General features: G+C 45.4%; 1 protein-coding gene across 1 annotated transcript in view; it reads left to right on the top strand.

Moving 5' to 3' along the window:
* MED13L (mediator complex subunit 13L) overlaps nt 1-17,166 on the top strand; it is an 802,147-nt gene that overhangs the window by 457,655 nt on the left and 327,326 nt on the right. Inside the window, exon 4 of the mRNA XM_033955209.1 lies at nt 7,766-7,849. Within this exon, the coding sequence (XP_033811100.1) occupies nt 7,766-7,849 (84 nt within the window). The remainder of the gene's footprint in view (nt 1-7,765; nt 7,850-17,166) is intronic.

Genomic DNA, 17,166 nt, shown 5'->3' with positions numbered 1-17,166 from the left:
CTTTACATTCCACCGGAACGTGCAGCCCGGATGGGGATTACTGCGTCGCATTCTTGCCCGAAATGCAATCAGGCTCACGCATCTTTGAGTCACATGTTTTGGGCCTGCCCCGCAATCCAACAGTTTTGGAGACATCTGGGCCTATATACCACATCGCTTTGGGGACGGCGATGGCTTCCGCAACCGAGGGCGTTATTTGGATTTTATAATATAGTCTCGCCCAAACCCAGGGGAATGTCAGCATTTATCTCCAGAGCCCTTTTGATGGGAAAAAAAGCCATCCTCACCAACTGGCTCTCTCATGATCCCCCGTCATATGCACAATGGAGATCCCTAATGATAGTACACGCAACACTGGAGAGACTCTTGGCCCGGGTCGCAAATTTTGTCAGGTGTGGGAGCACTTCTGGCAGGACCTCACACCGTGTGCTCGCAGTGGACTTTTGAATCTTTAAAATTTTATTCCCACTCTCAGCTGTTGGACTGGCCATAGATTCTTGGGGAGGGGAGGGGGGGATGGGAGGGGAACTGATTATATTATTGAAAATGTTATTTCCTGAATGGTACTACTGTTTGTATTTGCTTCTTACTGCTGGAATAATAAAAATAATTTAAACATAATCATATGTAGTCCTCTTTGCCTTTCCCAGTGTGTCTAGTATGTCAAATAAATCCCCAAACGAAGTGTTTGTATTTTAAACATTGTTTAACTTATTTTTTGTAACTTGCCTAGAAACCTAGGAATAGGCAAGCATATCAAATTTTAGAAACTTAAAATAAAACTTAGTTACACAAGCGGTTTACATATATACAGGTACTTATTTTGTACTTGGTGCAATGGAGGATTAAGTGATTTGCCTGGGATCACAAGCAGCAGTCCTGTGATTTGATCCTACAAACTCCTCACCTTCATAATCATCAACCTTAATAAGATGGTTAAATATGACTGGAACCTATGATGGAAGAATAATGCTGCTTCTCTTACTAATTTAATGGACAACGCAATTCCAGTGAATGGGATTTGGGATAAGTTATATTGTCCCAGATCGATTACTGTAATATAGTGTACTTATGCTATTTTAAATATCTCTTTAAAAGACTTTAGACAAGGGGTGTCAAAGTCCCTCCTCGAGGGCTGCAATCCAGTCGGGTTTTCAGGATTTCCCCATGAATATGGATGAGATCTATTTGCATGAACTGTGTTCATGGTATGCTAATAGATCTCATGCATATTCATTGGGGGAAATCCTGAAAACCCAACTGGATTGCAGCCCTCGAGGAGGGACTTTGACACCCCTGCTTTAGACCATTCAAAATGTTGATATTTTTGTTTTCTAAATTTGACAGGATTACCCCTTATATTAAATTATTGCACTGGCTTCCTATTACTGCCTGAATTCACTTTAAAACCTGTACAGTGGTTTTTAAAATTCTATATGGATTGTCTCCTTTGTATTCTCTCATTATTTACAAAGTCAAACTGCAGACCACTCAGCATACCCTTAAGAAAGCCCACAGCATGATGTCTGAAATGTTGGTTTCTATCTGTCAAGATGCAGCGAGACCCAGAAACCTGCAGCAAACATGTTTCTCCTTTATATTTACTGGAATTACATGACATTTAGGAGATTATTAAAAACACATTTATTTAAGAACTTTTGAGGTGATTTGCTGTAGACAGATTATTCCTATTGGACCTCTTTTATAAAGCTGTTTAGCTCAGGCTGCTGCAGTAACTAGCCTGAAGCCTATAGGGATTTAAAAGGCTTCATGATATTGCTGCGCAGCTTTGTAAAAGGGGGGGGGGAGAGGGGATTATGATTGTTTAACTAGATTTGATCTTAGTTTCTCTTTGTGATCTACTTTGAACTCTTTGGGGTAATATAAGATAATAGAAAGAGTCACCCGATTCCCCCTTGTAGTACGTATCCTCTGCATCCAATGTACAAGATGATGAAAAATTCTTGACGCCAATTCAGAAATCTGTCAGGATCGTTGTTTAGTAAAAATCACAAAGCTGATCTATTGAAAGAGAGAACTTTTCCTACACAGTTTGAAGTTGCCTAAGCTAGATGTTTCAAAATCCAAGTTTATTAGTTCTCTAAACCAGTGTTCTTCAACCACTGGTCCCGCAAAAATTTCTTGCTGGTCCATGAACCCTCCACAAACTGCACACTAGGCAGGAAGAGAGGCTCCGGTGCTGGCGTCAGCTTACTTGCAACTTTCTGTTGCCATCGTATATGCCGGGACTCCTGCCTCCTACCGCGTATGCCTTCTGCCTTTATTTTGTCTCTGCACCCCCAGACCAGCAGCGGCAGCTCTGTGTGCTTTTAACTTCAGCACATAGCTGCTTCTAAGCAGTAGTTTAGCTGCGGTTTCATGAGGCAGCCTCGGGGCCTTTGCTAGGCTGGCCTGCTTCGATGATGCGATGTGGACCGGCCTACCAAAGGCCCCGAGGCTGCCTCATAAAACCACAGCTAAACTACTGCTTAGGGGCAGCTGTGTGCCAAAGTTAAAAGCACACAGAGCTGCCGCTAGGCTAAAGAGAGGAAACATTTGCTGGAGAGGGAAAGGAGAAGGGGTACTCCTAGACAGGGGAGGAGGAAGGGGAAGGCGTACTGCTGGACAGGAGAAAGGGAAGGGAAGAGAGTTACTGTTGGATAAGGGGAGGAGGAAAGGGAGAAGGGGTACTGCTGGACAGGGGAGGAAGGAAAATAGGAAGGAAACAGCTGGGAGGGAGATTAGAGGAGGGGAGGGAGTAAGGATGGAATGGAGAGATCAGATGAGGGAAAGGGGAGAGACAGAGGAATGAGAAAGTAGAGAGAGATTGATACTGGGAAGGGGGTCAGATGAGAAATAAGGAGAGTGGAACAAAGATGCTAGATCTGGTATAGGAGAGATAAAAATGAAGAGAGTAGAATGAATCATGTAAAAAGGAGAGAAGGAGCACAGGCTGGATGGAAAGGGTAAAGGGGTGTAGGATGAAGGCAGATACCATATGGAAGGGGGAGAGGGCACACAGTGGATGAAAGGGGTAGATGCTGGATTGAAGACACAGAAGGCAGACGCTGGATGGAAGAGAGTGAAAAGATGAAAGCAGAAACCAAAGATGACAAAAGGTAGAAAAAAATAATTTTATTTCTATCTTGTGATTAGAATATATTAGATTTGAAATATGTATCCTGCTAGAGCTGGTGTTTGACATAACTGGGGAGTGCAAAGCCTAGGCAGTGCTTCTTTAGCTTTCAGCTGGCTTAGGGCTCTCTTTGACCAGGGGGCAGTTGCCCTAGTTGCACTCCCCTAACACTATTCCTGTCATGTGTGACTGTGGTATTCTGTTAGCATGATATTTCTGCGTAGCATTCTGTAATAATTTGGCTTATTCAGTTTTCTTGATAGTGGAGGGGATATATGTGAAGAGGAGGGGAGACAGGGGTTTTGTTGATCCTTGCCCTGTATTATTTGTATTTATAAAATGACAATTGTACAGAATATTGTTTCTTTTTATACTTTAATAAAATATTATACTTTAATAAAATACATTCAATATAAAATCATAACTATTTGAGGCTTGTGCAGATGGGATCAGATGGTTTGCAGGACCGAGCTCGCGGGGACGGGGCGAAAATGTTTTTTTTAATTTCAGTCTGAGTAGTTTGCCGGTCCATGAACTAATTCTTTTATTTTTGCTGGTCCATAGGTGTAAAAAGCTTGAAGAACACTGCTCTAAATGGTTTTTACATTCATGTGCTGAAGCATTTTTCCTATCTGTCTCAGCGGGTTCACAATCTACCTAATTTATCTGGGACAGTGGGGGATTAAATGATTTGTCAAGGGTCAGAAGGAGTAGCATGGGTGCTGAGGGTGTAGCTCTAACCACTAAGCCACTCCTCTTATGTGCGTTTTCTGCTTATCTGACTTTAGACCTCAAAAGTTTACAAACTGTTGGGGTTTTTTTGTAAAAACTTTTTTCCTTGGAGTAACTTTCTCTTGTACAGTGCAAAATGTTGATGCCTTTAAGAAATTGTTAAAAAGACATCTGTTTTGTTGTATGACCTACACAGTATGAGATGTTGGCCGTTGAAAACCTGAATTGTATTAGGTTGCTTGAGGCTGGTATTTTATTTTGATTTTATGTTGAATTTTTTGTATATTTTTATTTTTTCTGTAAGATGTTTGAAATGTTTGTGAAGTACTATTATGTGTGTGTTGTTGTATTTTGCCTTGTAAAAAGTGGATTATAAATAAACCATAAACAAAATACAAAGCATATATGAGATTTCCAAAGCATATATAACATTTCCAAAGTTATCTTATTCCAGTCATTAAAGTAAAACATTTATTTCTCCATTCAGATAGGTTCCATTCTTATCTTTCCTCTTATTGATGTTTCCCTTCCACCTAATCAAGTTCAAGTTTATTTAAAATTTCTTATACCACCTAATCGAACTTCTAGGCGGTGTACAACGATAAAAGATTATACAAAGTACAGATATAATAAAACAAGGTTAAAAATTAGCAACGAGAGACATCACTAGGGATTCTTAATACAACAAATAACTTAATCCACGGACGAACGTAAACATAAGGGAAAAGGGTAAGAAGTACAATATTTAGAGAAAAGAAAACAAAAAGGGAAGAGCCAAAATGGAAAATAATTTTTTAGTCCTTAAAAGGACAGTTAAGATTCAAAAGTGTCACAGAACAGAAATGTTTAAGGATGGCTCTTCACATAAGTAATTCCAGAGGGAGGGAGCTGTAACAGTGAAAATATTAGATCTAATGGTGTAAATTTGTTTTAAGGATGGAATGGTAAGGAGATTTTGAGTCATGGAGCGAAGGGCTAGAAGGGATAAGGAGTCTGTCGATAAATTTGGGCTGCTTATTTAGGCGAGTTTTAAAAGTTAATAATATAATTTTATAGCTGATTCTATGTTCTACTGGTAGCAAATGTGCTTTAAATAGAAGGGGGGAAACATGATCATATTTTTACATTAAAAATGATTTTAATTGCCGTGTTCTGTACTATATGAAGACTCCTTATTTCTTTTTTTTCTTTTTTTTTATGCCTTTGTAAAGGGCATTACAATAATCTTTGTAGGAGATCACGAGTGAGTGAATCAGAGTATTCAGAGAGGTGGGTTCAAGTAATTTCGAGAGAGAGCGAATCACTCTTAGACGGTAAAAGAATTTCTGAACAACTGTACTGATATGGGCATGATAGGTAAACTTAGACCCTGTTTTACAAAGGTGCGTTAACCGTTTTAGTGCATGCTAATGCGTCCATAGACTAACATGCATGTGTTAAAATGATTAGCACGCCTTCTAAAAGGAGCCCTTACTGTCCAAGGTAACTTTAAAGTGGTTGCAATTTTAATTGGTAGAGATTTGAGTTTGATGGGAGCCTGTATTGATAATCCCCCAGTCCCTACTTCCCTAATGGGTCATTCCATACCAAGTGGTCCAAAATAATAAAAAGAAAAAGCTCCCCACCATTATGTCTCAGATTTTCTTCTAAATTTGTATGCAGGACTAGCATGGCATTAAAAAAAAAAAGTTTCAACTCATTTCTTTCAACTTTTGGTCAGATTGGTAGCTGAGGGCATCTCTTTCCTCTTTTAATTCTTCAGTGGTTTTCTTCAAATCATTTTCCCTGGATTGGATTGCCTGCAAATCCTGCTCTATTCTCCAAAGCCTCTGGTTTAGTCTATCAACTTCCATTTCCAACGTGACTTTTGATGCTGCGGTCATGTCACTTTTAGACTGAAGCATCTGGCAGTCACTTTTAACTAGTATCAACTCCTAGTGTAGTTGCTCTTTCATTTGATTAAAATGTTGGTTCAGAGTTTTGAGCTGTCACTGTGCCTCCAGCAGTTGCTGAAATACTGCATTATTTATTTTTGTGAGGTTCCTTAACAGCTTTGGTCAACTCTGTGTTCCTAGCTTCAGAGTCCTTGACGGCACTCCTGTTTAGGTTAGAAAGGTTGACAAGAGCACTCAGCCGTCATTATTGAATGATGGCTTGTAGAAGCAGGACGAGGACCTGCTTACTCAGTTTAATGAGACAAAAGAACAGCAGTCATGCACTGAGACCTCCTAGCTGCTCCGTCACCCAGTCATCTTATCTGCCACCCATGCACTGAGGGCTCTCCCACCCCCTCAGTTGTCTTGCCGAAGCTCGCACTGAGGACTCGCTTGGATCCTTCTTCACTGATCCCACCTCTGGTCATGAAGCCTAAGCCCCCTCAACTTCAGGCTCTACTGGGTCCCCGGCTACTTCTTCAGCTCTCTCATCACCAGTGTATAGGTCCCCACGGAGCCTCCCACCACTGAACTTTCTCGGCTGCACCAGTACCCAGCAGTCCAGGGTACTTAAATCTGTTGTGCTCTCTGGCTTTGCTAAGATCCTGTTTCTTGGTGTAAATGAAAGGATTTTTTCCTGCTTCTGGGGCTCAGTGGAGTGAACTTTTCAGTGTGCGGGGTAGCCCATGTGCAGACTTGACAGCAGGTCACTTGGGTCTTTTCACCCCGAGTGAAAAGGACACCGTGACTGAGCCAATTCAGAGGTCTTACCTGCTTCTTGGTGCAAGAAGATGTTGTATTGAGACTTCTACCTGAACCTATTTCCTTGGCCACTGATCCTTTTAGCTTCTTTTTAACCATTTTCCTTACTTTATCATAGTTGCCCTTTCAAAAATTAAATGCTGCTACGGTAGATTTCTTTAGTGATGTCACTCCAGATATCTCAGATTTGATCATGTTATGATCACTGTTTCCCAGTGGACCCAAAACAGTTTTACTGCTGTACTACGCCCTGCATTCAACTAAGAACCAAATTTAAAATAGCTCCCCCTCTTGTCGGTTCCTGGACCAGTTGCTCCAAGAACCAATCATTTATGATGTTTAAGAATTTTACCTCCCTGGAACGCCCTAATGTAATATTTCTCTAGTCATTGTTGGGGTAATTGAAATCACTCTGCAGCACGAACCGGAAGTGCTGTAGAGTGAAGTCTTCTGGAGCAGGCGGACACTGCCAACTGCTTGAAGTTTTTAAATTGCAGCAGTGACTGGGGATGGGGAGGGACACAAGCATTGTTGGAGAAAGAGAGGTATGTTGGGCAGTTTAGGGGCGAGGGTGGGTGAAGGGGGCAGAGCAGGGGTGGGGTCAGGTGTCCTCTGTTTTTTTGACTTAGCAGCTATAGTAATCCCACAGTTGCACACATACTTTTGTTCCTTTCAACACATATCTGATCCCTCTCTCTGTGTTAACTTTCTCTCCTTCTCTTACCCTCTCTCTTGCCTAAGGTCCACTGCTGCAGTCGTACTGTTGCTATTCAACCCTATTCGCTGCCAGCACAGGGAGCATTTCCTGGTGGTCACATCCTTGAGCCTGATCTCAAGTGAATGAGATTAGCATCGGGAACTTGAGCATGCTCACAGTACAGGCAGGGAATGGGGTTGAGTGGCAGCATCAGCATCCCCTCATGGGTTGGTGTAGCTCCTGTATTTTGAGGCCTTAGAAGAAACACTGCTTCAGTTTCCCCCTCACTTCCTGTTTAACACAAGATCTGCTTGGAGTATACACTATTCAGAATAGGCACATCTTGGAGTTGATATTCTAGTGGTGTGCAACTGAGACAGTAAGCAGAGCTGCATTAGGGAAGAACTTCCCAGTAGTAGCTTGATTCTAAAGTTCTGTATTGAATGGATAGTCTTGCTAATTTTGGAAGGTGCACTAAATGTTTCTTGCTTAATTGCTTTCTAGGTGTCTGATGGATAAAAGATTTGTAAGGATAGGAAAATGGTTTGTTAAGCCATATGAAAAAGATGAAAAGGCTGTCAACAAAAGGTAAGGAAATTGAATCTAATTCTGTCAAATGTGGTGGTTTGAGAATTTGAAAAGCTATTGCAGATTTCATTTTCAGGGCTGATTTTTTTCAAATGTACTACATTCAGATGCTGGAGGGCCATTTGGAGCGGATTGCCACTTGCTAAAAGGCAGCATTGTCTATTACCATTAGAACATATTGTGCAGAAGCTGGCTAGAAACTCTGTGGGCATCTGGGTAAATAGAAATCATTTAGTAGTAAACAATGGTTTTTCGTCAGGTAGATGAAGGCGTGAGGATGCTCTTCTGCAGATGTGGGTGACAAGAGCATCATCTAGGATATGTTCAACAGGCCTCTATTTAGTCATGAAAATCTCTCTTTCTCATTCCTATTATTTGGAATCTTAACCTCTTTTATAAAGTTGGCAGTGATTTGTTGGGGTTAGGTGTTGCTGCCACACCTGGCTCTGTATAGCATCAGCTGTCACCCTCCGGCACTTCCCAATTCTGCTCTCCAAGTGGGAGTTTGTATGGGTTCTTTGTTCTTAAGCTGAGCGGTTGCTATGGATATGGACTCCAGTATCTTAATTAAGCACACAAATTTCCAGACCTTTTTTGAATGTATGCTAATAGAGAGGATTCTGCCTTAATCAGAATCATCATTCGCGCTATATAGGAACCAGGTTAAATGCTTAGCCATTGCAGCCCTCTATGGAGTGGGTAAAGCAATTTTGCGAGACTGCTTCAGTGTTTTACTGCTCCTTATCATTTCTATAACACTTTTAGACGTACACAGCAGTGTACACAAACACATAAGAGAGTCCCTGCTCCACAGAGCTTCCAGTCTATTCAAGACAGACAAATAAGGGATTACTGAACAGGTGACTAGGAGTTAGGGATTAAAGGCAGTGACATTTTGCATCACTCTATTAAAATTATTACAGAAATAAGTTAAAGGGTAATTTGATGACAGGGCATCATCAAATGCTTGTATTGTGAATTTGCATACATTGGCAGCTGCTGTTTCTATAGAACAAATTTCACAGCTGATATTAAGTACTTCCTTAGCAACAGCAGTAAATAAATTCAGAGACTAGTCGGATAGCACATTTCTACCAGCAGGTGGAGATAGAGAAACTGATTAACAGGTGGTCTTATTGGCTGGCACACCTCCTGCATCTTCAGTATCTTCAGTATGTTCTATCTCCAGCAGGTGAACGGTTGCTATTCAACTAGCTCCTGAATTCTGGCTGTGACTGGGCAATTATATTTCTCCTGTTGAGGTTTCTCTTCAGTGAGACAGGGGTGTCTGGCTGAACGGTGCCGGCTTTAGGAGTTACACCTGGGCCCCTCCAGGTCCCTGCCCTACCCTCCCTCCAGTGATTGAGGGCCTGACTTTGGTCTCTATTTTTGTTTTATTTCCCATAATTGTAAAAAAAGAAGAAGTGAGACCAAAATGACTATAGTTCTGCTCTATCAGTGCTGATCAACCGGCATTAACAATGAGGTGATGAGTATATGTTTGTGTTGGAACTGCGGGTTCAGTATCACGTACGTCAAAAAAAAAAAGGATATTTTATTTATCAAATGCTAAACTTTGTAGGGCAGTAGCAATGGTTTAACAGATTTTTGGAATGTGTGAGCAATACTTCAGTGAAGGGCTCTGGGTATGTCATTGAAATACCGTTGAAGGATCCGGTGCCTTCCCATGCGAAGGAGGCGTATGCTTGTTCTCCTAAGCTGACAGAAGTGCCTGCAGAGTTCATGAAGTTTCTCTCCAAGGCTGTGTTTAGTCATTGTATGCTGTGGCCGTGTGGAAATACTGGATCAGATGGCTCCGGGTATGTTCTTACAACACTGTTGAAGGAGCCAGTACATTACAGCGTGAAACAGGCGCACACTTGGGTCTTCTGCGGTGGCGGGAGCGCCACAGCATTCAGGGGGTTTCTTTCTGCAGCTGACCTTTGTCAGTGTGTGCCGCGGCTTCTATGTTTTCAGGGTCAGATGTGTCTGAAGTGTTACAGCAGCTTTAGACAATGATGCGACGGTTGAGCTCGGTGTGTGTCTCCCGAGTTGGTTCTTTTGCCGCGCTACATCTTTTTTCAGTATGGGGACTATACTGTTAGGTCTCAAGGCGCTTAGGAGAGAAACTCTGCTCTGTGCTTGGCTGCCCAGTCTCGGCTTATCTCAGTACTGGGTCGGCAGAAGGCAAATCGCAGGAGCCAAACTAAGATGGTGGCTTGAAGCAGGCATGGAGATGCCATTGGCGGGAAATTACTTCTTGTGTGCCATATTAATGGTGAAACGTAAATCTAAAGTCCAGGTTTTCCCGGAGGAACATTGCTTATCGGGCCAATGGACACTTTAATGCAGCACTCCTTCTCGAACACAGAACCTGGATGAATCTTCGACAGGAAGAGGCACGCAGACTAAGGCGTGCAAACACTTCATTGAGGGTGCCATCTTGTCTCTGGAGGAGCGGAGACCACCGCAGCGTCCTGTGGCCACGGAACCAGCATTGGAGACTGGGCTGGCCTGAGACGCTTCCCTGCAGCACTACCAGACTCACGGATTTGAGTCTGAGCGGCGCCAGGAGGATATGCCAGCATTGCCAGTGGAGGAGCTGGATGCAAATCAAGAGGAAGAGGAGGACTCCATTCAGATTTCCCTTGCGGCAGCAGCTAAAGGTACTGGATTTACAAGGGAACCCAGGAACGAACTCCCCTGCAGAGACCTAAGGTCTTTAATATGGAGATGATTTGGGAGGCGATATCTAATCTACAGTCTTCCCTGGGTAGTCAAATGCAGCAACTTTCCAACTGGTGTACAGCTGTACTTTTGGAACAAGTGACAATAAAGAATAGAATATCAAGTCTGGAAGATAAGTCTCTGAACCAGACTAAAAACTTTGGAATCACAAGCCTCTGTCTGGTTTAGAGATAGTGGGAATTTGCATTTTGAATGTGAAATGTTAGAAAATGCTACTAGGGTACATGAATGAGATTTTGAAGGTACCTGAGTAAGCCTATCCACCTATCTCAAAAATGTATTACTTGCCTAACCAGCAGAATCTTTCTGCTGATGGTTTAGACTTGACTAGTTTCCTCGAAAGTCGGAAATGGAATCTCAGAGTACCGCAACATTGATAGTTTCCTTTGCTATTGGCTCAGACAGGGAATAGAGAGTTGCGCGGGGACAGAAATCCCACCCGTCCCCACCCGTCCCCGCCAAAATCCCACCCATCCCCACCCGTCCCCGTGAGGAATCCCTCCGTCCCCACCCGTCCCCGTGAGGAATCCCTCCGTCCCCACCCGTCCCCGCGAGGAATCCCCTCCGTCCCCACCCGTCCCCGCGAGGAATCCCCTCCGTCCCCACCCGTCCCCGCGAGGAATCCCCTCCGTCACCATCCTTCCCTATAAACTTCAGAAATAGTTATTTTATTTAATTATGCTACTGAATTAAAGGCTCTGGTAGAGACCCATTTACAAATAAGCAAAGAGACTATTAATTTGGAAATATTAATTGGGAAGAATACATACTTTGTAAATGGGTTTCTACCAGAACCTCTAATGTAAATATAAAATATAAATACTCAGCTGATGAGAACCCACAAACTGTCAGCTGAGGACTTCCTTTGCAGTTGGCCTGGGGTCCCTTTTGCCAAGCTTGGCAGGCAGCAGTAGCGTCCCTGAGTCACAGATGCTGGCACCTCAGTGGCTCATGGATGCTGCCAGCGACTGCTGCGCTTGGTGGAGGGGAGTTCTGACCATCTCTAGAGGAGGTCCTCTGCTGGCGGTGCTTGGGGATCCCCACCAGTCACAGCAAGGGCCAACAAGTACTTCAACACTGTAGAAATAAAACCAGAAATGCATTTCCTTTTCTTTTGAACACAAAACAAAGATATCTGCCATATACATTTCCCAAGGCAGATGACTCTATGCAATGTCACCTCGGTAACAAAATACAAAAATAGACAAATACACCCCCTCCCTTTTTACTAAACCACAATAGTAGGTTTTAGCACAGGGAGTTACGCTGAATGCCTCGCGCTGCTCTCAATGCTCATAGGCTCCCTGCGCTAAAAAACAATATTGCGGTTTAGTAAAAGGGAGCCATAGTGCAAAATATAGACAGCAGATATAAATTCTCAAAACAGACACATTTTGATCACTAAATTGAAAATAAAATCATTTTTCCTACCTTTGCTGTTTGGTGATTTCATGAGTCTCTGGTTGCACTTTCTTCTTCTGACTGTGCATCCAATCTTTCTTCCTTTCTTTCAGCCTCCTGTATGTTTCCTCTCCTCCAGACCTCATTCTCTCCCCCAACTTTTTCTTTCTGTCTCCCTGTTCCCCCTTCTTTCTGTCTCTCTGTCTGCCCCCTTTCTTTCTTTCTCCGTGCCCTCCCCCAAGCCACTCGGTTTGCTGCCACCGCCATCGGGGAATAGTCCCCAAGCCACCGCTGTCCCAAGCTTTCCCTGCAGAAGCGTCGCGCTGACCAGCATTCCGCTCCCTGACGTCAATTCTGACGTAGGAGAGGAAGTTCCGGGCCAACAAGGCATTTCTCCTCATTCCATCCAGCCTGAGCCCCATCTCTCCTTGATCCAGCATTTCCCTTCTGTGTCTGTCAGAATTACCATTCCACCTATTTTCCAGCATCACCCTTCTTTGTGTCCATCTCACCTATATCCCTATCTCACCACTTTTTCAGAATCTTCATTTGTCTCTGTCCTTGTCTTTACCCCATATTCACCATTTGCCCTTTCAATGTCTTTATCTCCCCCCCCCACACACACACACTTTTTCAGCATTACTTCTATGTCTCTATTTCACCTCCTCTTCATGTCCCCTCTGTATCTCTATCCTTATTCAGAAGGTCCTGCTTACCCTTTCTCTTCTTTGTGTCACTATCTCTATTTTCAGCTTTCCCCCCTTTTCCTTTGTTACTGCACCCTGTAGCCAGAATCTTTCCACCCTCTCTCCACTCCGGCCCAGCCCAGTATGAAATATTTCCTTTTGTTTCTCTCCCCTCTCTCTTCTCCTCCCTCACCCACGAGTCCTGCATCTGGCCCTCTCCCTTCTACCTGCACCTGGCAACACCCCCCTGCTCCGCGGCTCTCTTAAGCAACTCGTCAGCAGCGGTGATCAAGACAAGCTGCCGACATCGAGGCCTTCCCTCTACGAGTCCCACCTTTGTGGAAAAAGGAAGTTGAAACAAGCGGGACTCGCAGAGGGTAGGCCCCGACGCCAGAAGCTTGTGTCGATCGTTGCTGCTAAGTTGCCGAAGAGAGCCGCAGGTAGAAGGGAGAGGGAGATAGGAAGGCTGTAGAAGCTCCGGAGCATGACACCGAACCCGGCCAGGATGATTTCTTTTTCAGGCTGCTGCTGCCGCTGCCATCCCCCACCCGAAATGACAAAAAACAGCCTAATGCCCGCGTCGGGAAATAGCCATGCTGAGCAGTGAGCTCAGCACGTACACAGATGAAAGCCTTGCTTGCTGATTGGTCCGGCGGCACGGTGGGGCGGGGCCGCCGGACCAATCAGCAAGCAAGGCTTTCATCTGTGTACGTGCTGAGCTCACTGCTCAACATGGCTATTTCCCGACGCGACGCCAGACTTGTAAGCTGCATGCTTGCATCGCCAGAATTTAGGTAGGTTGTTTTCATCCCCGTGGGAGTCCCGTGGGCAAGGGGGCGTCCCCGTGGGAGTCCCGTGGGTCAGGGGGGCATCCCCGTGGGAGTCCCGTGGGCCAGGGGGCGTCCCCGTGGGAGTCCCGTGGGCCAGGGGGGGAACCCGCGGGATCCCCGCGGGACCCGCGGGATCCCCGCGATCCCCGTTCCCGTGCAGACCTCTAACAGGGAATGGTTGATGAAATTGTTTTTCAGATATAAAGATGTTCCCTGTATGACCTGAAACAATTTCTAATTATGAGACCACAGGCCCTGCAGTTGGGAGCAACCTTCACATTGTGCTTTTCCTGTAAATGTGTAATGGTGTACAAAGAAAATAGATATGTTTTTAATGAACTGCAGCAGCTATCTAAATTTATTTCTGTTAAAGGGCAAGTCACCTCCACTTCTTGATAAGGGTATCTATGTAGAACTGCTCAATGACAAATGGTTTGGGGGTATTCAAGCCTCATATTTAATTTTCCTTAAAAATTGTTTCGAATGATATTATTCAGGTCAGTTTTAAGCCCCGTCTCCAATATTATGGAGTAATTATACTTTGAATTATTTAGTTAATTGTTTGGATTATTTTCAGTTCATTGCATTTTTCTTATCTTTGACGGATGTTAGAAACATAGAAAAATGACGGCAGATAAGGGCCATAGCCCATCAGGTCTGCCCACTCAAGTCTACTTTCCTAGAGATCCCACTCCTAATGACCGATCTCCTTAACTTAACCCTCTAAGGGATCCCACATGGGCATCCCATTTGCTCTTAAAATCTGGCACGCTGTTGGCCTCGATTACCTGCACCGGGAGCTCATTCCAAGGATCAACCACTCTCTCAGTGAAGAAATACTTCCTGGTGTCGCCATGAAATTTCCCGCCTCTGAGTTTGAACAGATGCCCTCTTGTGGCCGAGGGTCCCTTGAGAAAGAGAATCTCCTCTTCTATCTTGATACGGCCGGTGATATGTTTAAACGGTCTCGATCATGTCTCCTCTCTCCCTACGTTCTTCGAGAGAGTAAAGCCGCAAATTCTTCAGCCTCTCTTCGTACAAGAGATCCTTGAGCTCCGAGACCGTCCTGGTGGCCATCTGTTGAACCGACTCTACTCTCAGCACATGTTACTGTCAAAAGTTTAAAATGCATAAATAAATAATTTTTTTTTTTTTTTTTTTAAGAAGGCAAATCGCCGCACAGTGATGTCAGCGGCAGGAGAGTACCCTGTGCTTCATACAGGTATCTCCTCATCTCTCTCAGGGTCCCTGAACGATGAGGCTATGTATGTTTGGATGTTTCCTTCTTCTTTGTGCCTCTCTGCAGCACTACAGTGTGTCTGGTAGTGCTATAGAAATAATTCCTGAATGAATGGATTCTGAGTTGGGGGAGTCTCTAGGGGCATAATGGCTCTTCACATCTTTCTGTGGGCAGGAATTTCTTTCTCTATTTCTAGGGTGGCAGGGCTTACAGATTTCAGAGCTTATCACGCAGGATTCTCAAGTCGCCATCTTCTCATGGCATGTGCTAGGCACCCCCTAAACTGGCAAGAAGGGCTGTGCAGCTACTTCTAACCAGGGGTAAGTTTCCTATTCCTCCAAACTCACAGGGTGGCAAACGTTATGTGGCTGTTGGAATCATCCCTGAAGTTCTCTTTTGGGATGGGAGAAGATTATCATGCCGCTGTACCGGGCCATGGTTTGCCCCCACCTGGAGTACTGCATCCAACACTGGTCATCGTACATGAAAAAGGACATAGTACTACTCGAAAGGGTCCAGAGAAGAGCGACAAAAAATGGTTAAGGGACTGGGGGAGTTGCCGTACAATGAGAGGCTAGAGAAATTGGGCCTCTTCTCCCTTGAGAAGAGGAGACTGAGATGGGACATGATCGAGACATTCAAGATATTGAAGGGAATTGACTTACCATATTTTTTCTCCATAAGACGCACCCACCTCTAGAGGAGGAAAAACCAAGAAAAAAAAATTTTGAACCAAATAGTGTGCCCTGTACCCTGTCCCCCCTTTGGTGGTAGGCCAGGACAGGGTACAGGGCACATCTACGGTAGCCATTCGGAAAGCAGCGCGGGGCCGAGCAGGAGAGCATAAAGCTTGCTCCTGACATCTGTGCTGCTGATCTCTGCGCTGCAGGCTGGGAAATAAGACAAAGGATACACGCTGGACGACCAGGTTAAAAAGGGGGAGGCAACGATGATGGATGGGCAGGGGGGTGCTTTTAAAAATAAGGTGGTGCGGTTTCAGCGTGCGGGTGGGTTTAAAAAGGTGGTGTGGCGGGTTAACAAAATTTGTACTTTCGCTTCATAAGACGCACCGAGATTTCCACCCACTTTTGGGTGAAAAAAGTTTGTCTTATGGAGCGAAAAATACGGTAGCAGAGAAAGAGAGATTGTTCATGCTCTACAAAGTGGAGAGAATGAGAGGGCACTTTCTAAAGTTAAAAGGGGATAGACTCCGTACAAACGTAAGGAAGTTCTTCTTCACCCAAAGATTGGTAGAAATCTGGAACGCTCTTCCAGAGGCTGTTATAGGGGAAAACACCTTACAGGGATTCAGGAAAAGGTTAGATAAGGTCCTGTTGGACCAGAACATATGCAAGTAAGATTAGACTCTAGTAGGGCATTGGTCTTTGACCTAAGGGCCGCTGCTGACCCAGCAGCGGCAAATCTTATGTTCTTGTCTTATAGCCATAAAGGTGCAGATCGTCTCCCATGGGGCGGTGAATGCAGCTTCTAGATTACGCCTAGTGCATCTTCCCTTTAAGGGCAGTAGATTTTTGGAGAATCTTACATGGAGTTAGTTGTGGATTTTAGGTTGTCCGGATAACAGAGGTTGCCTCAAGTTACCGTATTTTCACGCATATAACGCGCGCGTTATACGCGTTTTTACCTACCGCGCATACCCCTCGCGTGTTATATGCGTGAGCGCGGTATACAAAAGTTTTAAAACATAGTTCCCACCCCGCCCGACGCCCGATTCACCCCCCCAGCAGGACCGCTCGCACCCCCACCCCGAACGACCGCTCGCACGCGCTCCCACCCGCACCCGCATCCACGATCGGAGCAAGAGGGAGCCCAAGCCCTCTTGCCCGGCCGACTCCCCGACGTCCGATACATCCCCCCCCCCCGGCAGGACCACTCGCACCCCCACCCCGAAGGACCGCCGACTTCCCGACAATATCGGGCCAGAAGGGAGCCCAAACCCTCCTGGCCAGACCGCTCGCACCCCCACCCCGAACGACCGCTCGCACGCGCTCCCACCCGCACCCACGATCGGAGCAAGAGGGAGCCCAAGCCCTCTTGCCCGGCCGACTCCCCGACGTCCGATACATCCCCCCCCCCCCCGGCAGGACCACTCGCACCCCCACCCCGAAGGACCGCCGACTTCCCGACAATATCGGGCCAAAAGGGAGCCCAAACCCTCCTGGCCACGGCGACCCCCTAACCCCACCCCGCACTACATTACGGGCAGGAGGGATCCCAGGCCCTCCTGCCCTCGACGCAAACCCCCCCCCCTCGAACGACCGCCCCCCCCCCCAAGAACCTCCGACCGCCCCCCCCAGCCGACCCGCGACCCCCCTGGCGACCCCCACGACCCCCCCACCCCCCTTCCCCGTACCTTTGGTAGTTGGGCCAGAAGGGAGCCCAAACCCTCCT

The sequence above is a fragment of the Geotrypetes seraphini genome, chromosome 8 (assembly GCF_902459505.1).
Source record: "Geotrypetes seraphini chromosome 8, aGeoSer1.1, whole genome shotgun sequence".
Taxonomy (NCBI): domain Eukaryota; kingdom Metazoa; phylum Chordata; class Amphibia; order Gymnophiona; family Dermophiidae; genus Geotrypetes; species Geotrypetes seraphini.
Note: the sequence above shows the minus strand (reverse complement) of the source record. Positions and strands in the feature narration are given on the sequence as shown.